At 46.9% G+C, this 22,255-nt stretch overlaps 1 protein-coding gene across 1 annotated transcript in view; it reads right to left on the bottom strand.

Annotated features, from left to right (window-relative positions):
• Positions 1-22,255, bottom strand: part of LOC119386471 (dual oxidase maturation factor 1) — a 346,172-nt gene that overhangs the window by 5,739 nt on the left and 318,178 nt on the right. The window contains exons 7-8 of the mRNA XM_049413941.1: positions 12,571-12,732; positions 2,801-2,964 (exon numbers count right to left, since the gene is read on the bottom strand). Of these exons, the coding sequence (XP_049269898.1) occupies positions 2,801-2,964; positions 12,571-12,732 (326 nt within the window). The remainder of the gene's footprint in view (positions 1-2,800; positions 2,965-12,570; positions 12,733-22,255) is intronic.

The raw sequence follows: 22,255 nt of genomic DNA, 5'->3' as shown, positions 1-22,255 counted from the left end.
GCTGTAGTGTGAGAGACAGCGTTACATCGGACCAGCTATCCTTTACACGTCAGTGCACCCAACGTGTCAGGCCAAACCACGGTATGCGTAAAGCTACTCACACGTCTAGATTTCACGGACTTTAGCGTTTAGTTCGCGTGTCTTCCACCACGTGCCGCATGATCTTATTCTTTTTTTTTAATTTCGGGCGATGTCAAGGGTTGTGTCGTGGCGAGAAGAAAAAAGACCCTCAGAATACAACATTGCGGCATATGGCAGCGCACACCGGGTGAAACGACAAACACAACATGACAACAGAAGCGTTGAAAAACACCTTTTGTGCTCAGATTTTGTGTTGAAAAGCGCCTTTTGTGTTCGAGTTTGTCGTTTCACCCGTTGTGCGCCGCCATATGCCGTAATGATCAACCAACTAATCCACAAGTACATTTTAAGCAGAGTACAACACTTTCCCAACTAAACTTGGCCGGCCGTCGTTTGTGTTAACGGTGATAAAAATAAGACCGGTGACTCGTAATGCTAAAGTGGCTAGACCTTCCCTGACTCTTTGGTAAAGACTCGTTTTACGCTTGAAAAACAAGACGCCTGACATTACACGAGCTTTCGAAGGGCAGCCAGACGGGTTGCTTTATTTCATTATTCTTTCTTTTTGTTTTACCGTGGGAAATGATTCAGCCGACGGCAGATGTTGACGGGGATAGCATTTCACAAGGGTTAGTTCTTAGGTTACTTAGCTTCTCCCGTCTGGTTCTTTTTCCGTCTATGTGTTTTTTGCGCGGTTTACTGCCATTTACGCTTCTCTGGCTGCGCAGAAAGGGGTGATACTTGTTAGTGCAAGCTTCACTTCTTGTTGTGTTTGTGCGAGCGCTCTATATGTAATATTTATCAACTGACACCTGGGATAGCATCATAGTCGTGCTTAAGACCCCACCTTGATTACAGTGAGGATGTCTTTCGCACCCCACAGAGCATAGCAGAACACTTAAGCGCGCACAAACAAGGACAAATGGAGGTGAATACAACACAATCCCTCTGTCCCATGCTTGTGCATGCTTAAGTGTTCTGCTATGCAAAACTAACTCGAACAAAAATCAGTGCTATTGCGCTTCATTTCCAAAGAGTGTTTTACAGCTGAGCTGTATATCTCTACTCCGGAACGGCTCGCCGCGGGTGTTTCCCGCTTAGATATATAAAAGGAAGACCCGTCTAGCAACTCAATCAGTTCATTTTATGAGCGCCATGGGTAGACCACGGAAGTTAGACACGAGAAGAACAGCGTAAATACAATGCTGTTGGAAAGTAACAAATTCGTCTTGCTGAAAATGTTCACAGAACCAATCACGGTCTAACACAGCGACCACAAAGCGATCATCACAAGCATTACTGCAAAGTATTAATAAAACATATCCCCCGCCTTCTTTCCATCAGCCCAGATTAAATGAACTTGGCGGAGACGGAATGGGGATGAGCTTGCGAGTAGGCGGTTCGCTTGCAATCAGGTTAGGCCCCTGGAGAAGGTGTGGATGGCTGTCTTGCTGTCTGTAACGATGCAACAGGCGGTATTCGTCACGTAGGCTAAAGCGATGACAGCTTCTTCGCCCTGTGCGGGTTTTGTAGCGGACACCTCGGCTGGTTGTTGCGGGTATTCTGCTGCGTCGACTAAGCTACATGCGTGGCTCCTTTGTAACTCTTGTTTAAAAGTCACGCGGAGTCGGTGCGCCGTTCTACGTTGTAGATAGGGTGCATTTTGCGTGGGATGGGGGGAATGAGGAAATTTCTCGGGGGTCCTTGGGCACAGGGACCTTGGATGCGGTCTGCGTAACGTACTCTATATCAAGGATACGGACCCTGTGCCACCTGGCATTTGTTTGCGAGAGCCGCTCGTAGTGTGAAATGCGCTCAGCGTCAATTACCTCATCAGTTGTGTTATGTAAGCATAATTCCACAAGCTTTTGATTCTCCGAAGATTGAGGGACGGGCAGGGATGCTTATGTGCTGTTTTGATAACGATGTTAATCCCGTGTTTCTCGGCGTCGGAGAGGTATGGGAAGGGTACGACGTACACGAAGCGGCTGGTAATACAGGCTTGCACCAATTGTAAAAGCTTGTCCTTTCATCCCCGTGTGCTTTTTGGCGATGCGCGCGATAAGCCTTCCTATTTATGTAGCGTGGGTGTTGAGGCATTCGATAGTGTCTGTGTTCATACGATTATGTTGTACATGAAGCCCCGCGACTCGCAGGCCACGCACGCACGGTATGGGATGTCCTTTCACTTTGAGGATGATGGGATGCGTGTTCTCCTGACTCGTTCGACGACGTGTTGCGTGGCCTAGAGTTAGTAATTCGGACTTGGCCGACGAACACGAAAGTGGTCGCGGCTCAACATACATCCGCCCACTGCGCTGATTGTTTCATGCACGGTCCATTCCATTTCGCCATCACTGCCTCCAGCAGTCCGTGGGGAGATACCGTCCACGTATTGTGAGCGATTTTGGCGTGGCATACTAGACAGCTGTGCCAGAAGTTTCATTAAGGCTTTGTTAAAAAGCATGGGATAAAGGACGGACCCTTGTGGTCTGCCCTTGCTTCCCAGCTTGATAACCTCCGACTGCAGTCCTCTCTTGTCAATGTGGCACTGTGGTTGCGGAGGGAACCTTTAATGCACCAATAGGTCTTTGCACCAACGTTTTGTTCTGAAAGCGCCTTGAGAATTGCATGGTGTGGGACGTCATTAAATGCTTTAGTATGAGCTTGGAAGTATAGGCGTTGCGCCGAGTTTAGGTCCCTGTCGGGTGTCAAGTACCTGATGCGGAAGTTGAAGCATGGTGTCCCGTGTGGACAGCCGTGGATGGAAGCCTATCATGGTGTGTGAGCTACAGCTCGCACACACTGTCGCTAGCTGCTGTGTTGGCCCGCCTTGACGACAGACCCCTGTCGGAACAGTCAGTGCTGGAATGCCGACCCGAACTCTCTGCACAGTGAAAATCATTTAAGGCCTTACTGAACTTTTTGCGTGCCAGTGGCCTATTGAATAGGCTTTAGTACTGCCGATCTACAGCTTCCTTTTGTTTATATCTTTTTTTTGTCGCGCGCCTGCTCTTCTCTCCGCTGTCCTTTCCATCTTTCTTTCCCTTTCCCCCTCCCCTAAGTGTAGGGTAGCAAACCGGATGCTACAATTCTGGTTAACCTCCCTGCCTTTCTCTCGTTTTATTATCTCTCTCTCTCTCATGTCCATGTAATCAGTAAGCCGAGTAAGGATGACATGCTCCATGAATTTTGGCATGCATGAAGTGAGAGATTGTTCCATTCTATTAAGAATGCTCGCTTGACCATCGTGAGATCCGGTGTGGCGTCTCTGTTGACGCTGTTACCCAAGCGCGTGGGATGGGTAGGGCCCGTGACCACCGTACATTGTAATTATAGGATATCTTTCCCCAATTGGTGGCCTTTCACTCTGTCGCAGATGTAACCCATGCTAACGCTGGGGCGTTAATGTCACCCACGAAGATAAGAGGGAAGCCTCTCGCGGCCTTGTCCGCTGCGGAAAGGAGTCTACGAAACATATGTTGGTGTTTGGGGCTGCTGTATACATTTAATATAAAGAGTATGCTACACTCTTTTGTGATCGTGAAATTATTTCGTTGAAAACATGTGCGGGTCCGTTTGAGAGAAAGTGATGTTGTAGTACTCCGATGTTGCAGCTCACTAGCGCTACTAATAACGCCCTCTGATCCGCGTTTGAGTGTGGATTGTAGGCCACATATCCTGTTAGTTTTGCCTCGGTCATGGGCTCTTGAAGTGCAATGACGTCTCATGGTTTCTGTGATGTGAGAGCGTGTAAGCTTCGCTGAATTATTTCGCGTTTCCTTGAGAGACATCGGCAGTTCCACTGCTAGATAGAGTAACCGGTAGAACTAGTGCTGGGAGGCGGAGGCATTGTCAGGGCGGACGTGTGCTTACTTTGCAAAAGTTCTCTTGAACCTATGGGAATGTTCCTCTACCCTGTCATGTGGCGCTCTAATTTCTTGATAGACAAAGATTTTGTGTACTAATTATGAATGTTGCTTATCCTTTTCTTCAAGGTGTGGGTCATTAGGGCAAATAGAGTTTCCAGAACCTTGGCGATAGCGCCTTGCAGGCATTCCTCTACCGTGGTTCTGATAATATCTGCGTTTTTTTCTGGCGCGGACCTTTCCATGTCGGTGTCTGGTGCAGCTGCCCTGCGTTTCGGTGGGTTGGGGATGGTATCGTTTCTACTGACAACCTCGACCAGTCAATTGGCCTGATCGGCCTCAGGCTTGGGAGCATGCTGCATTTGAAGCTTTTGCGTGAGGAGCGTATTCTCTGCTCAAGTTCTTGAAACTCTAGTCGTAGTACACTAAGCTCTTTCATGACCATGTGAACAGCCTGTCCATCCCTATTACTGTTTCTCTGTACGGGCATTGATGCTGTGGGTTTGTGTGGTTGCGGTGTTGACATAGGTGATTTTGGATTCGCGCGGGAGGCCGTGGCTGCTCCACTTGCCTCCAATGGTTGACTGACATCGGTGGGCTGCCTAGGGGCCATCTCATTAGAGTTGCTCCCAAGTTGTGAGGTCCCTCGGGCTTTGCTTCTTGATCTTTTCCTTGACGGGTTCCGAGATCGGCTCCCGGAATGGCTCCTTAGTGTAGGTTGAGGTCCTTCTTGGGACGGCTGTTGCGAAGGTGTTGCGGTATATTGAAAAGTACGTAGTTGAGCCTGCTCTCTGCGTCTTTGTAGTAGTAAACGCGGAGTGAGGTAGCGTTTGGTGCAGATCTTGTCCCGTGCAGAGTGAGCTAAGTCACGGCTGACACGTGTGGTCAGGTTTGCGGTCCTCCTTGTAGCAGGTTACGTACCTTTTGCGTGGTCGGGCTGGGCAGACAACCACTCGGTGACCAACCATACCAGAGGGGGTGCAAATTTCAGCTTTTTTTTCGTGCAAGTAGCATTTGTATTAAGCTCCTCGATAATCTACTTGGTGTGGGACTTGATTCCCATCAAATCCGATGAGCACCGAGTTTGCACTGCCCATATGGCGGACCTGGATAATCGTTGGGTTTCGCTTGTTGACTCGTAATAAATTCAGCGCTGTCGTACGAAGGGACGTTGTATATGATTTCTTTAGCGGTATCACCAGGCAGTGTAGCGTATGCAGAAGCTGAACACTTGTTTTCGCCAATGTGTAGGTAACTGATCTTGCAGCGTCTTGCCCCGTTTTCTATCGAGGGGGTGCTGGCGAGAACAATGTTGGAAGGCGGGTTTGTTCTTTGCGTATCTACATTAGTATGCTCGGGAATGAGGCCAGTGATGGCGAGATCAGCGCCTCGCACACCGTGGCTAGAGTTTACTGTACCGTGACACTCTTGAAGCCGTCCCTGAAGCCCATCACGACTTCGATATCGTCTTCTAGCAGTTTCGGAGGTCTCGGGGCTCGCGGGCGCACGGAAGGGCGCAGAAAACCCGACTTATTCAGCATGAATGTGGCTTAGTCTACCTGAGTTGGCTGCTGCTGGCATTGCTTGTATTTACGAGTTACAAGCCATCCGGATGCTACGGTGCATTCTTCAGGAGAGAGGCTGGTTCACCCCTCTTCGACGTCTTCCATTAAGGTAGCACTAAGCGTAGTGATGGCGCTCATCCGTGGCGGAAGCCGTCAGGCAAATGCGTATGCAAGGTGAACGGTCACCTCACCGCCGGTGTTGCCGTTAGGGTTAGCAGGGCGGGGACATGTTGCGGCGAAAAAGTCGTAGGAGGAGGTACTTGCTCTGCTCGGATATTGATGCAGGCGATCTCTACGAAGTGCTGATATCTTCCGGAAAACAAATGCGATGTTGAGTGTGTTCTCGAAGTATGTAGAACGTCCAAGGAATTGTAAATTCTCAGAGCCCGTACGAAACAATCTCAATCAAAAAAGTTCTTTCAGACTCCCCTGGCTGAGTGGCGGCAGGACAAATGTCCAGGCGGGCAGGAACTCGGATATCTAAGCAAACGGCAAGCTACAGAATTCAAGTAGGACACGAAAACCTAGTTACTGGCCGTCACAGGAGCGCGACTAGTAATGAGGCTGCCCATCGATCGACCATCTAGAAAGTGTCCCCTCGAACACAGAGTTCCAGTAGCTACCGTGGCGGCTGCTGCTCGCTCCTGGCTTCCTTTTCTGTTTGTCTGCGGCCGCCATATCGCGCTCCCTTCGCGCCCCTGAGGCGCCTCATTCGTCACTGATGCCCTTGTATTTTTCTACCTGTCCCCGAAGACCCGAAATCGTCCGCTTGGTGTGCCTTGAACCATACTATGTGAGGTGAGGAACTGTGGAACATTTATTCGATATTACTTCGGTAATTTTCCTTGAATATATTTACACCTGCATGCTCTCCTTTCGTCCTCGGGGTGATGCTTTTTGAGACGGATTATTGCCACGCGCTAATTCGTTGATCTCGATATGATGGGGCTTCATCCACAGAACCTCTTACCGCCTCTCGGCGAAGGTCACGCCGCAAAGTATGGGAAAGTTCTTCGGCGTTCTAGACGATTCTGATAGAGTTTCGTGCATGACACGAGTGGTCGTGTTTATTGTGGAGCTAACGCGAGCCCTGGCGATAAACCCGGGATTTTTGATCATTCATGTTCAAAGAAGGCACGTTTTGCCGATGATCAGTTTTTCGACAACCAATAGTTGTGATCACCGCTGCGTTGCACTTAGAGTGCTGCTTCTTTAGTTGGACGAAAGTCCCCGCAATAACGAGTTCAATACTTTTCAGCTTGAACTTTGTGTATTTCACCGCCGCGACCACGTGGCATCTTGAATAAATATAATGGGACAGTGAGCTGATGCCACCAGAATACAAAACCAGAGGGTATCCGACACGACGTCATTACTAATGGTAGAATCATTACTTTGCATGCCAGAATGTATCATAATATTGTTACGTACTCTGGAGTAGCGTAAGGGGGTTTTTAATGGGCACAGAGGCCGCGGAAATCGTAGGAGCTACGTCGTCGTCCTCTTTCTCTACCCACGCTTCCCTTGTTTTTCACCGACAGTGACACTTGGTATCATTCCTCCTTTCTCAGGCGAAGCCCTCTGGGCTAGTCGTTCTTGTGTCCTTCGTGTATACGGCTTCAGGCGGGCAACATGCGTCACCTCGGTCTTGCATGAACGTCGGCCACTAGTAGTCAGACGTGCGATTTCGTAGTTTACCTCGCTTAGATGATGGAGGATCATGAATGGACCGGCGTGGTGTGCGAGTAGCTTTTGGCTCAAGCCACGTCTGCGTATTGGGGTCCACACCCACACTAGATCACCGGGAACCTAGGTTACATGCCGGTGTTGACTGTCGTTTGTGGGTGATAAGCAGTTGAGTGTCGGAACTTGGAGGCACACAAGCGAAGTAATGATTCTACCACATCGGCGGTAAATTGGCGACCACGGTCACTTATCACCACGCGAGGTGGCCCGTGCCGGAGTATGACTGAATGCAACAGGAACTCCGAAACCTGGCCTGCCGTGGCTGAGGGTAAGGCAGCCGTCTCGCAGTACCGCGTCAGGTAGTCAGCGCATGCAATTATCCACCGGTTGCCTTTTGAAGAACGTGGGAATGGTCTCATAAGATCAATGCCAACCTTTTCAAAGGGAGAACTGGGGGGCATTACGGGCTGCAGATGACCGACTGGACCTGAGGTGGGCCGCTTGTGGCTCTGACACTGCGTACAACTGGCCACATTTTTTCAATTGTCTTGCGAAGTTGAGGCCAATAGAACCGCTCTTTGGTGCGACTAAGTGTTCGTGCGGTTCCTAAATGACCAGAGGTCGGGTCGTCATGCGTGAGACGCAGAACAGATGTTTGAAGAGACGCAGGAACGACCAGCAGAAAGCGGGCGCCCGTCGTTGACAAGATCCTCTTGTAAAGAAGACCACCTCGGATGCAGAACTGGCCTTCGGGTATTGGCTCGTTTGTTGCAGGGAAGAGAGCTTTCAAGCTTGGGTCTTTGCGCTGCTCAGCGGCGAAAGTCACGGCATCGTGAAAGCCAGGCGACAGCGAAGCGATAAGGTGGTCGAAGTTATCGGCCTCACAATCCGTCGTAGGTAGTGGCATCCTAGAGAGGCAATCCGCATCAGCGTGTCGACTACCACTCTTGTACGAAATTGTGAAGACATATTCTTGCAAACGAAGGGCCCATCGTGCGAGGCGACCGGAGGGGTCGCGAAGGTTGACCAGCCAACACAGCGAATGGTGATCTGTGACGATGGTGAACGGGCGGCCATAGATGTATGAGCGAAACCGCTGTACTGCAAAGACTACCGCTAGGCATTCCTGTTCGGTCACTGTGTAGTTGCGTTCAGGCTTCCTTAAAGAACGACTTGCGTACGCCACGACGTGTTCCTTGTTACCAGAGCGCTGAACGGGAACGGCGCCGAGACCGATGCCACTTGCGTCCGTGTGGATCTCTGTTGGCGACGAGGGATTGAAGTGCCGAAGTATCGGCTGTGAAGTTAACAAGCACTCCAGCTGGCGAAAAGCGGCATCACACTCGGGGCTCCACTGAAACGGGCTGTTCTTCTGGAGAAGTCTCGTCAGAGGATGAGCGACATCCGCAAACCTGGGTATGAACCGCCGGAAATAAGAGCATAGCCCGATGAAACTGCGAAGTTGTATCACAGATTTGGGTTGCTCGAACGATTCAACGGCCGCTGTCTTCTGTGGGTCAGGTCTAATGCCATCTTTATCGACGAGATGGCCCAGCACCAATGTTTGTCGCTCGCCAAAGTGGCACTTTTTCGAATTCAGTAGAAGGCCAGCCTTTTCAATACAGGTGAGCACAACATCTAGGCGCGTGTTATCCTCCTAAAACGTGCGTCCAAATATTACGACATCATCAAGGTAACACATACAGATCTGCCATTTTAAACCGCGCAAAATAGAGTCCATGAATCTCTCGAACGTCGCAGGCGCATTACATAATCCGAATGGCATTACGTTGAACTCGTACAGTCCATCGGGCGTAACGAATGCCGTCTTTTCCTTGTCGGCTGCGTGCATCGGAATTTGCCAGTAACCTGATCGTAGATCAACAGAAGAAAAGTAGGAAGCGGAATGCAGGCACTCAATGGCGTCATCGATGCGCGGCAGCGGATAGACATCTTTCTTGGTAACAGAATTCAGGCGGCGGTAGTCAACGCAGAATCTCCACGTACCATACTTTTTCTTAACTAGAATGACGGGAGCGGCCCAGGTACTCGCCGATTCCTGAATTACCCCCTTTTCCAGCATCTCTTGGACTTGCTCGTCGATGATTTTGCGCTCTGATTGTGCCACTCGGTATGGCTTCTGCCGTATGGGATGCGCCGACTCGGTGTGGATCTGATGACGTATCCGGGATGCTGAAATTGAGGGCGTTTGGCTATATTTACAAAACTTGAACACTTTTGATTGCTTAGAGACAACGTCCAGCAGTGTATGACGTTCGCCTTGGCTAAGCGACTTGCTGATCATTTGTAGCAATTGGGAATCCTCTGAACCTTGCGAATCTGGGCGTCCATTCTGGTCTGTAGCATGAACAAGCGCAACCAGCGTCGTAGACGATTCAGGTTTAAATAATGCAAGTTTCATGCCGGCTGGCAAAACTGCAGGCTCCATGGAACTGTTCATTGTCCACACACCTGCTCGTCCATCAACAACAGACACCACGCAATGGGGAATTAGAATGTTCTTCTTCAGACAGGGCCAAAGGAATCGGTTCGAGTGTGACGTCAAACATAGCACAGTTGTTACCAGAACAAGTCACGGGAACGCACACGGCAGAAAACGCAGGAACGACTGTGTCCTCGGAGACGAAAAAGATGCATTCATCACGATAGGAATCCTCTAAGAGCGCAGCTGGGAAAGTGCCATGCAGGGAAAGGTGCCCACCTCTGCAGTCAACAGTTGCCCCACACTCACGCAAAAAGTCGATACCCAAAATAACGCCATGTGTAGACCGTGGGATAACCGCAAATTCTGTGCAAAATACCTTGCCACACAAGGAGACGTCCGCAGTACAAAATCCCACTGAACACAACGCGTCACCGCTCACACCACGGAATGTCACACCAGGGCTCAGGCAAAACATCACTTAAAAGGTTCTTAAAATTTACACTCATCACAGAGATCGTCGCGCCTGTATCTACAAGTGCCATAGTAGGTACCGTATCAACAAGTACGTGAACTCTGTTCTTGAACATAAACGCTGACGTGGGTATATCTGTAGATAGCGCCTGGTATCTCGCGGTCTCACCCCCATTGGCCGCACCGACTAATTTTCCGGCGGCGGTGACCGCGTGCGTCGCCGTGACGACGGTGATCGCGGAGCTCGTGGAGCTGGTGGCGGCGTCAAGCTTCGATCAGAAGCCGGCGAGGTGTAGCTGAATACGGTTGGTGCGCGTGGTGGCCGTGGCGTGTAGAGTGGATGGTCGAAAGGCTGAGAAGGCTGTCGCTGGTATGGACTGCGGTGGTTGCAAAAACGTGCGATGTGACCCGGGACGCCACAGTTGTAGCACACCGGATGTGGTCGAGATACAGGCGGCTGCTCAGAGTAACCACTCCTCTCATAAGGCATGGAATAGTAGTGCCGCTCTTCAGGGGCACCGTAGCCAAGCGACGTTCGTTGACGGTGACCAGGCGAGCGGAAACGCCGTCCGTAATTGGGTGGTGTGCGATGTGAGAACCCAGACTGCCGTGTGCCTCGGTATTCATCGGGATCAGCTGCGTTGACCGATGGCTGCCATGGAGCAAGAGTAGCCGGAGTTCGCGCATGCTCTGGGTCTCTTGCATAGGCCTCCTGAAGGTTATTGGGGTGATGAGATGTTTGCTGACATCGAAGCAGCTCTTCTCTGACAATCTGCCGTATTGTGAAAGCAAGGTCGCTGGGCGACACTGTTTCGACGCTAGCCACAGTTGGGACGTTAGACAAGCGGCCGAATTTCGGAGAGACGCGTCGCATCTTCAGCGATTCAAAGGTACGGCAGTGCTTCATCACGTCAGACACGGAGTTGAGGCTTTCCTTTCCAATTAAGAAATTGTACACGTCTTCGTCTATACCCTTAAGAACATGTCCAACCTAGTCTTCTTCAGACATCCGAGCATTGACTATCTTGCACAGCTTCAAGATTTCTTCAATATATGTCATGCATGTCTCTCCTGGAAGCTGTGCCCTCTGAGCCAGTGTCTGCTCCGCGCGCTTCTTCTTTGCGTCAGAATCACCGAAGCACTTCTGCACTTCTTCGACAAAACGGTCCCAAGTCGTAAACATGTCCTCGTGGTTCTCGTACCACATGAGAGCGGTGTCAGTTAGCGAAAACACAAGATGCCTGAGCTGCGCTTCCGAGTCACAGCCGTTGCTCCTGCTCACCCGCTTATAGTTCTTGAGCCACACGTCGACGTCTTCTTCTGAGGTTCCGCCGAAGTTTGGTGGCACTCAGTAGTAGGGCACGGAACCCGTCGGAGTTGGCGTCGAAGCAGCATAGGTCTGCTCTAGGGACATTTCGATCGGCGAAGGCGGGAGTCCGGCAAGGCGGCGGCTGCGGCGAAGTTCAGGTAGTGAAGCTTCCGTTGTTGGGTTCGTCTTACCCAGCACCTCCACCAATCTGTTACGTACTCTGGAGTAGCGTAAGGGGGTTTTTAATGGGCACAGAGACCGCGGAAATCGTAGGAGCTACGTCGTCGTCCTCTTTCTCTACCCGCGCTTCCTTTTTCATCGACAGTGACACTTCGTATCAATGTGTAAAATGATTTAGTAGAACTCGTTGTTGGGCTAATTTATGGGTGCTTTGAATAAACTAGATGTCGAATCACCAACACCAGAGAGAAAAAGACAAAGGCAACAGAAGGGGTGCCCCGTCTCTTTATTCTGCCTTTCTTGCCTCTGGTGGCGGCTGTCCCGCGTCTAGTTTATTGAAACTTTTGTCTCATTACGTAAGTCCACACTGTTTAAGTTGCACTGATTGCTTTTAAATAAGAAAATAATAAATACACTTAAGTACGGCTAAGCATCTGTTGAAGAACTTTAAAGTATAGCTTTAGGTAGCATGAGCAGTGCTCTAGAATAGTGTGGTGGTTTCTAAATTGAAAAGTTAATTTTTTTACATAAGCAGGGCCTTCGGAAAATACGCGGAATCGAGCGAAACTGAAATGAGACAACCCCAGATAAGTAATTTCTTCGATGATTCTTTTGTACCGCAATACCGCCGCAGAATAGGCTGCAGTATTTCAATGTGCGCAGTGCTATAGTATACCGCGAACTCGCGTTTTCTACAGCGTGCCTGGTTTCGCCTCTTCGTTTCAATGCAACCTTGACAACTGTTATAATAATTCTTAGCGTTTTACATTCCAAAAGAACGATATGATTATGAGGCAAGCCGTAGCGGAGGGCTCCGGATGTTTCGATCAGCTGGTGTCGTTTAACGTGCACCTAAATATATGTACACCGTCCTCATGGTCGAGCACCGTGACCACTAGACCCCCATGACGGAAAATATAAAAAAAGCAATTCTTTAGACAACAAAAAGGAAAAAAAATATACATGCCTTTGGTGATGAAGCAGCAGTGCTGCGGACCATGGACTCCTGCCCTACGACGTGTCGATAAGGTGTGTCATAGTCGACATCTAGAATGGTGGAGAACTTCCTCGGGAAGAAAATGTCAAGCACGGCAATCGAGAGTCCACATATTGCTGCGGCTGTCCCTGCATCAAAACGCACAAAAGAAATGATTGAAAAGATAGCGTCACGCACACTTTGCGCTCACTTCATTACTTTTCGTTTCCTGGGTGGCATCATGCGATTTTGATTCAAGCAGTTGGTACAGCCTGTTCGATAACCAGCACAAAAGAAAACAACATTTAGACGTTTTGCTTAAGGTAGTTCACCTTCAGAAAGGCACATTTTAAGGAAAACTATTTCTTGTTTTATATTTTCAAGCTTCTTGTCTATTGCAGCATACTTACCAAAAATAATTATGCAGTACTCCTGAGCTGTTCGAAAGCTATGACCATTTTAAAACCCCTCCAAGACGTATCTGAAACCGAAACTGAAGGTTGGTTCCATAACCCCTGTCATTTCGTCATAAATATCTCTTCGTGCCGACATTACGTAATGCTACACTCTTATTCAAGTCCCGTATAACGTCCGGCACATAAACAGCCCATTTTTATTCCACCACAAGGTACTCCATATAAGCGGCCTTTCAACCGCCATTAAGCGTGACAAATTCTGCGGTGACGGGCTGGGCCCGCTATAGGCGGCCGCGAGCGGACGCAACGCTTATATGGGGCCCGGTGTTTATTGACGCGAAAAGGTCTCGAGCGGACGCAACGCTTATACAGGGCCCGTTGTTTTTTGCGGGAAATTGAGATCAGCGCCGCGGCGAGAAGCGAGAGAGAAACTTATATATCAACAGCGCCGAGCGAGCGTGCTCGAGGCTCGAAGTCCACGTTGACGTCGTGTAGTGTTTCCTGTGTTGGCGCCGAATGCGGCCGGTGAACTCGAGATAAAGCCAGCGCCTCCCTGACCTTCGCCGATCGTACCTTATTACCACGTGCGTTGGAAATACAGCGGCCGTGCCGAGTTACGTCAGTCGACTTTGCTGCCTCGTTCGCCTCGCAACGTTTTTCTTTAAAGTATACAAGTTCGTATTGTAGACGTGCCTTTGTTTCTGTTTACTCGTGAATACACAGTATTATCACGCAAACAACGCCTGCGACGTCTACAAACTCAACGTGCGAAGGAAGTTTTCACCTTTGATCGCGTTCTCTCCCTGCTCACGCGGCTGACTTATTCCCCCGACAGTTCTCTCTTCCATGCATGCGCGTCGAGCGGTGTCCGTCTCTTTTGCGCCCGCTCCTTGCGTGGTCTCTGTTTTCGTTGAGAATTCGGTCCCGCGATCGTCTTGGCGTGCTTCAACGTTTCGGCAGTGCCGATCAGGCCGTGCTGCGTGGGATGTACACCTCGACCGACGTCAAAGGCATTCAGAGAAGAGCGTGCAGTTATGATGGCACGTGTGAGTGCGATGTGTGTCTGAGTGCATCAGATTGGATTGCTGGCGAACAGCCGCCAGCCAGGGGAACCACGCGTGCCACATCAAGTTGCCTGGTGCTCCTACTGCGGGCACTGCCCCGTGAACCATGCACGACTGGGTGAGTTTATTTCGATGCTCCCAATTTTGTGTTGTGCTGTTAGAAACAAAGCACCGCTCCTAACGAGTCTCTATAGATCTGTGAAAGGCGCATCGGTAGAGCCTCTTGCTCGGACCTTTTCTTCGAAATGCATGAAGGTCGCAAATTGTCAGAAAGCGAAACACTGTTGCTCACTATTATGTATGTGGTTCGCGAATCAAGAACAATATCAAGCAGCATCTACAATTGTGCACCTGAAGCGGATCTATCTCTCATATATTGCTCTAAACCTGAATCAGTATTGTACGTGCATGACTGTCGTAAAACGTTCGTAAACAATGTAGCTATTTATCTGCGTTTAGGTATTGCAACAGATATAACTTAGATATTTGTTTCTGGTGGAGATTTGATAAATTACAATTTAGTCTATAGCTAGCTCATTCCATTAAAGAATTTTCTTTCGCACTACAATTTTGTCACAACTATGCAGCAATTTTCGGCGCAGCATATGAAATTTAAAAAAAAAGCTGTTCTATGTGTGACCAGACGACAAATACATGTTTGTCAAGACCACGTTGAAAGGAGATATTCAGGGTAATTTTATGCCCAATTATGCTATATACAAACACAAAATACTTTTGAATACAATAATGTTTTTCTGCAAAAGAGCTTTAATTTCAATGAAAGAAAGACAATATTCAATAAGCAGGTGGTGGCACGACTCTCAGACGTGTGCACTGACAGCCGAAAGGACCTGCAAAGTTGTGATATTAGTCTATATACAACAGCACCATTCACTGCATGCATCTCTGTACACAAAGTGGGCCCTTTGAGTCTGCTAAAGTGCTCAGACCTTGACTTTGAATGTAATTTGTGTCATTCACTCAACGAAAGGTTAAATGTCAAATTTCAGTATTACAACATCCATGTAGATTGAAGTTTGTTTCCTTGGTGCTCCAAAGAATATTGATACTAGCCTATGTGTAGCCACCTTACATGATGACTGGGAACTGCTATGTCTTTAGTTTTTTCAATGTGGACTCTGTCGCTACGTCCACCTTGTTTGTAGCAGAGTTCCTTTTCTGCCATTGAATAGGGCCCAGTCAATTCCTTTGTTTAAAATAGTTTAAGATAGTTCAAGTACATCTGTATGCACAAAGGCGTACACACATAAGCAATCATGTAAGTCAGTGTAGGCAATCCATTCGGGCCTTTTTGATTGTCCTGTGGTACTTCCATTTCCCAACAGAAACCAGGTATTTCCAGGTTTGCCCTGTGAGCGTGACACTACAGCACTCAAGTTTAGTGCAAAAGGACATGTCCATCACACATGCCATCTGTCACCACCTGTGATATGTCATCATTGAGAGGTGGCTTCAGGCCTCTATTTCAGCCTACTATTGACGCAAGCCAAGGCTCTGCTTTCCGTAACTTATGGTCTCAGTACACTGATTTGGCTGCTGTTTTTACCCATTTTCATGGAACAGATATATGATATGAACATTGCGTGCGAAACACAAAGAAACGCTTGCTTATACACATGTGAGATCTGATATTGTACTTGTGGCTGCTTTGAATGCATTAGTAAAATTTCAAGCAGTGGCACCTATAGCTGCATATAGGGGTGGCTGAAACTGCTTTATTTACTGTGGCATAAACCACGCCCATAAAAATCTCAATTTATCCACGGTTTTGCATCCAAAGCTTGCAATATTTTAGTGCTGGCATTCATCCATCCACTACCTCTGAAATGTTAGCTTTTTGTATGAAGATGTGCTGTGCAGAACATAAAACATATATTAGTTTTTATTACTTTTTTCCAGTATCTTGCAGATGTCCATGGGTTGCCAGGGCCCATGATTGTTTGGAGCTCGGCAACAAAGCTTATTTTTGTGCTGAGGACGAGCGTGTTACCCTGAAAGATGACTGCGCGCTTGAAAAAACACTTTTCTTGTGTTTGACCATACATTACATAAAGGATGTTACCTACCCGTCTGCTTTCGCCCAAACATTGGGACTAATTCAAAGTTTGCTGCACAAGGAAGAGAGTTTTCCACGTTGCTGGGCAAGCAGTAAACTGCTGAAGATTCTCGACAAGCTCAACGACAACGCCTAACTTGTGTTCTTTTTTGTGCAGTTTTATTTCGTTTGTGTGTTTTTTGTTACATTGTTAGGCTGGGTAGATAAGGCTGCTGGCTAGCTGAATTTTCACGAACTTTACAGACATTTAAGTTTGTTTTATGTTCATGCACTTTTCAATGCTCTTTCTTTTGAGGATACCTGAGTAGCAGGTACACTAGCATTGGAATCTGTGGCAGACCTCATGTGCAATAATAACTGTATGTGTGTGTGTGTATGTGTGTGTGTTCATATATACATATTCATTGTTCATTTTGTAGGTTTCCTTGGAGTATAACATACACAGTCATCGTAATATTTCTGATGCATGTACTATGAAAAGTCCTATTTATTAGGGCATTATATTAGCATATCACTTGTCGTTCATACACAGCTGATACCCATGTTTTGAAATTTTATTAGCCACTACCTACAAAAAAGCTGCGTCCTCAAACTTCAGGCCTACTAATATAGAGGGTATCTAGTGTAGTCATACATTTGTGATAAATCATAGTACCTACGTGCACTACACAGCTCATGATATAGAACAGAATTTTTTTCACTGTGTATTCTACTCATATATTGCAAATTAAGTGCCAGAAACAGGCAGGAAGCACACCTCAAGCCCTTCGTCTGTTTCTAAGGCTACATGGCGTCGATCAAGGCCCACTTACTTGCAATACTTCTTTGTTACTCTAGTCAATTCTGTGTTATCTTATTGTGTTTAAGTAAAGTAATTATAATTGAAGGCATTTAGGTAGCTCCTGCCATTTATGTGGTGCAATTTTCCACGTATGTATTGACCTGCACTCTGCAAGAAAGTAGAGTTTTTTCTACGTATAGGCGTGCTGAAACTCAAGTTAGGTCATTATCAGTTAATTCTCGTCAGATGAGAAGGCCTGAAACCCCTGAAGCGTAGAAAAACAACAATCCTTCTGTTCAATTATTTGATCACCTCTTTCGCAGTTCTTTTTTTTCCCTTGTTTCTGTAAAAGTGTAAGATTCACTTATTAGTTTACAAACGCTGTATTGGTGTATACATTGTTGCACAGTTTTGTTTGTAATTGAAAATAAAAGATGTCAAACTACAAAAGTGTGCACTGTGTGTTCAGGCTTACTGACTGCAAATAGAGGTAAGTCATGCTGTTGGGAAAAAAGCTAGTCAAGTTATGCAAAATATTTATAGCTGTTACTGTCTAGAGAAGGACACAGGTGACTTGTGAGATCACAGGGCCAGTGATAAGATGCATGATTAAAGCATTGCAGAATGCATCAATCCATGCACGCAGATGATGGTACCGAGAGTTGCATAGCAATTGTGGTCATTACTGATGGAGAAACTGGTTAGGAATTTCAACTGAAGAGTTTTGAATGCATAGACTATATGTCAGAATGATACATCCATTACAGTGCTGCATTACTGAACTTGTAAAACTGTTCATAAAGAAAATTTTTACTGATAACCGATAGGCCACTGACAGCTGTTTCGGACACAACTGCAAGGAAAGTGCAGACGCTCAAGGCGAAATTGCTAAGGTAGCTTTCTAGAAAATAACAAGTGGACTGCCCCCTTATTTGTTTTGAAAGGATACGTTCATGAGATCCAGTTAGCTTCATCTGATCCAATAGCAGCTTTCAAAACCATTTCAGGGAAACTACTGCCGAGATCTTTTAGGGGGCCATTATGTGCACAGGTGCTGAAGTGGAACACGTGGAGGTTGAGAATTGGGCAATAAAGAATATGGCGTATATATTAGGGTGATTTCATTTTTACATTCATTATTTTGTTCACACAATGCCCTATTACTCCCACAACAGAGCATATAGGTGAAAAACCCTTACGATGCATCCTATTGTATATGTATTGACGTGTGTGCTCTGCAGGTGAGAAAGACAATGGCGACATCAATGAACATCAATGCCTAGTGGGTCTTTGGGATTTTGCCGAAGACATCATGTTTGTCCTTCATGATGAACCGGCAGTGCAACCACACACGGACATAGGAAAGAAGGCACACAACAGAGTGCTGTGTTTCGTGTACCTTTCCTCTGTCCGTGTGTGGTTGTGCTGCTGGTTCATCATGAAGGACAACCAACTAGCCCAAGTTTCAGTCTTGTTAGACATGTTTGCGCCTGCCATTTTATGTGTCAACAAGCTGTCCTACTCTTGTAGAACTTTTCACTGTCTTGTGTTTGCGTTGTACCGTGACAATGTTCTCTATATTTTCTCTCATGGCTCTGCATCTCATCGTTTTGCTCAGTGTGCAGCTGTGCAGCAGCATAACATGTTCCTTCATTCACTTAATGCACTAAATAATGGCATGGGTACTCGAGGAAATGGCACAAAATGTAACAACAATTAGCGTTGCCAGATAAACACCTAAATGCCACAGTTCTACAGCAATGGGTGAAGGGAAGGGCTTGGAGCACAGAATGGAAATAAGGGACCCATGCATACATAAATAAGTGCCAGTCTGGCACAGTGATGGATTTGGACACAATGCCTAACTTACTGCAAAGATATGTCTCAACACTGCAAGGGAAAGGTCATGTTTTGAAATGATCCCAGAAAAAGAACAAATACATTTCAGGTCTCAACATTTAGTGAAGGACAAATGTAGTACTTATGCTAATACCCTTCATGTGGCATGATGTCTGACAGATGGTGTGCCGTGGTAACTGCCATGGAAGTGGGCTGCATGTAAAGGATAATATCGAAGAATAGATCGCTGGGCAAGTTGGTAATTCATGACTACAAAGAACTGCGCGAAATAAACTGGCACAAGGAAGACGCTTGTCCGTGCGTCTCTCCTTGTGCCAGTTTATTTCGCGCAGTTCTTCGTAAAAAAGAATAATAGCTGCACATTTAGACGTGTATATCTGCATGCTTATGTGAGCGCTATATGAGCTGCTAATTCTGAAAAAAAGCTGCAACACTTGCGCTTGAACTACTACGGAATGTTTTTGTGTATAGCTAGTGTTGGTACTGGCAATAAATCTTGAATTCTCAAGCACAGTTTGTACTAGCTGCTGTACTAGCCAAAGCTAAGGATGTTGCATGACAGCTGATATTTAAATAAAGGTGCACGTAAAGCTACATGGTATGGAACAGGGGCGTAGCCAAGGGGATTGGGGGGGGTCAGCCTACCCCCCCCCCCCCGAAAATTTTCAGTTTTGCTTGCCTATATATATATACACACAGACATGCAAACGCATGCACAAACATACATAAAACATGGTTGACACCCCCCACCCCCCACCTCGAAAAAATTTCTGGCTATGCCCCTGGTATCGAACATGAGGGAGGTTGACTGGGACACGTAAAGCTCAACATTTATGGGTGTGCTATTAGTGTGAAGGCGTGTTTTTTATTTGCAGCTGTTATTTGCAATTATGACACTTATTGAGTGTAAGAATTGTTCCTCTATATCTACTATTTAAGGGGAGACGTGGGTCTTGAAAAAAAATTTTTTATTAGTTGGGTTAACTGAATTAAATTTAGTACACTTATTCAGTGTTTTTTTGCAGATTCCAAATCTTCAAGTAGATTTTTATTATCTGCATTCGAACAAAGGTTATGCAATTCTTGAGAGCATATTTCTTACGGTACTTTTTGGCAACTTTGCTTTGTCAAACACAAAAACAAAATATGTGGCAAGGCTGCCAAAGAGCCCGTCTAGCCGATGATGCTAATTTGATTGCTTTCATCGAACTTCAAATGCAAAATAAACGGATGCAAATATGAGTGAAATATTTTCGCTTCATACACTTTATGATTATCGAGAATTATCATTTGGTAAACAGCATTATAAGAAAATAAATAGCATCATCGGCTAGACCAGCTTTCTGGCAATCTTGCCGCGTACTTTGCTTTTGTGTTTGACAAAAAGAAGTTGCCAAAAATCCCCGTAAGAATTGTGCTAGAAAACAGTGTAGAACTAGCATATCTTTTGTTCTAATGCAGCTAATAAAAATCTACTCAGAGATTTGGAATCTGCTGAAAAAACTGAATAATTGTATTAAATTTCATTCCGTTCACCCAACTATTAGAAACACACTTTTCAAGACCCACGTCTCTCCTTAATATTATACGTTCACATGTCGTGTCCCATGATCCGAATCAAGCAGGATGCTACTGACAGCACATTTTTAAGACAGGTGAACATTTATTCCTAGAAGTCAAGATTACTGCCCGAGTTCAGCCACTTTCAGCATTTTGCTAGTTTATACAATAAAGCGTCGTTAAGCTCAAAGCATACTCGACTGGATGACGTGGAGTGAAGTAATACTGGCCCTTGTCGCTCTGATCACATCTCGTAGCCAAGGAAAGTATCACTTTCACTCGTCGACAACGGGTGGAATACGAAAACAACCTTCAACCTGCCATGTTCCCCAACACAGGGCCTCCACCAGATCGCTCTTCGGCGCTGATATGCGGTCAACTGAGGCCTGTTGTAGAGCTTAACGTTCATGAACCTTCAAGGTGCAAAACAAGTGCATATTTAATTTGGGGTTGTTATTTAGATTTAAGAGCGCCCATTAAATATTAGAATGTTTCAAGTTAATCTTTGCATGATCCTTCTGAATCCTTCAGGCCACTTCTGACTTTTGAAGAATTGGCATGGATTTATCCTTGAAAGCTGGATCATATTGTGACTTCATTCGATTTCAAGCATTGCTAGCTTCTTTCGATGCGACGCTTGGCAGGAACATATGTTCTAACGGGTGATGCAAGCGATTTCATGCGTGCTCTTTCCGCACCAGTCATGCACTACTTTTCATCGTTTGTGGAAGCCAAGGGGAGCATCACTTCCAACTGTCAACAACGAACGAACCACGTGGACGAACAACCTCAGACCCGCCGTCCTCCCCAGCATGACAATTCCACGGCATCGCTCGTCGGCGCCGTCAGCCTCGAGCTGGGGAGACTGCATTCTTTTGCTGCGAAAGCTCGTTGTTCTTTCGACTAAACAACGACGTTTCTTTATCGTCTATACTATACTCGGGAGAGATATGAGCGCGCCTGTTCTGAAAGCTGGTCCGTCGCCCCGTACGCGCTGCACTACACCAAACCCATCTGTTGCGCAAATAAGCGATTGTGTTTTAATGCGATTCCCTGAGATGAATCTCTACACAATACTGTCCGTACAAACGCACCGACATCAACGCGATGCTCGCGAAGGACGTCGGAGACTGTTCTTCGCCGAGTGGAGATGAGATCAGCTGACTTCCCCCGCCTGTACTGCGTCAAACATCGCAGAAAACTTTTCTTTGGCGGCTGGTTGCACATCAGGGCACGTTCGGCTGCTGTATGATGCCGGAAAATGGAAATGCACTCGGAAACGCATCGTGCATTCTTCACCTCTGTCTCCGTGCGGGACGCGCAAGCCGTCGGACGAGAAACATAATTCCACAAACAAACTGACTATGACTGCCCGCGAGGGTTCGCTTAAGGTCGTGCACTCGTATACACACGCATTATACGGGAACGATGCCTCTCATATATGCAAAATTATAGCGTTGTAGCCGATCGTAAAATCGTCCAAGATAACGTGAAGTGCATATATAAAGCCGCGCAAGTCCACCCAGACCGTGTGGTGCGGTGGCGTAGTGGTTACAGTGTCTGCTTGTCACGCGGTTGGCCTGGGTTCAAATCCCCGTGGTGGAGTGTGTGTGTGTGTTGATACATGGTTTGTGACTCTCTGTGCAGTGTTCTTGTGATGTGTAAATGCATATTCATGAGTTAAAAGGCTGAAAAGAACAAAAAAAGGAGGAACACTGCAGGATCGACTACAATGTAGAAGAAAAACAATTTTTTTCTAGAAATTTGCGAAAAGTACCGCATATATTTCGACCGCATATTGAGCCGTATATAAGCCGGACAGATTTGACCTGAAATACCGCTTAACCAAATCGACGGTATGCGTTACTTTAAGCGGTCGCTTTTAAACGGCCTTCTGGCAACGAGGTGGCCTCG

Source organism: Rhipicephalus sanguineus, chromosome 3 (genome assembly GCF_013339695.2).
Source record: "Rhipicephalus sanguineus isolate Rsan-2018 chromosome 3, BIME_Rsan_1.4, whole genome shotgun sequence".
NCBI lineage: Eukaryota > Metazoa > Arthropoda > Arachnida > Ixodida > Ixodidae > Rhipicephalus > Rhipicephalus sanguineus.
Note: the sequence above shows the minus strand (reverse complement) of the source record. Positions and strands in the feature narration are given on the sequence as shown.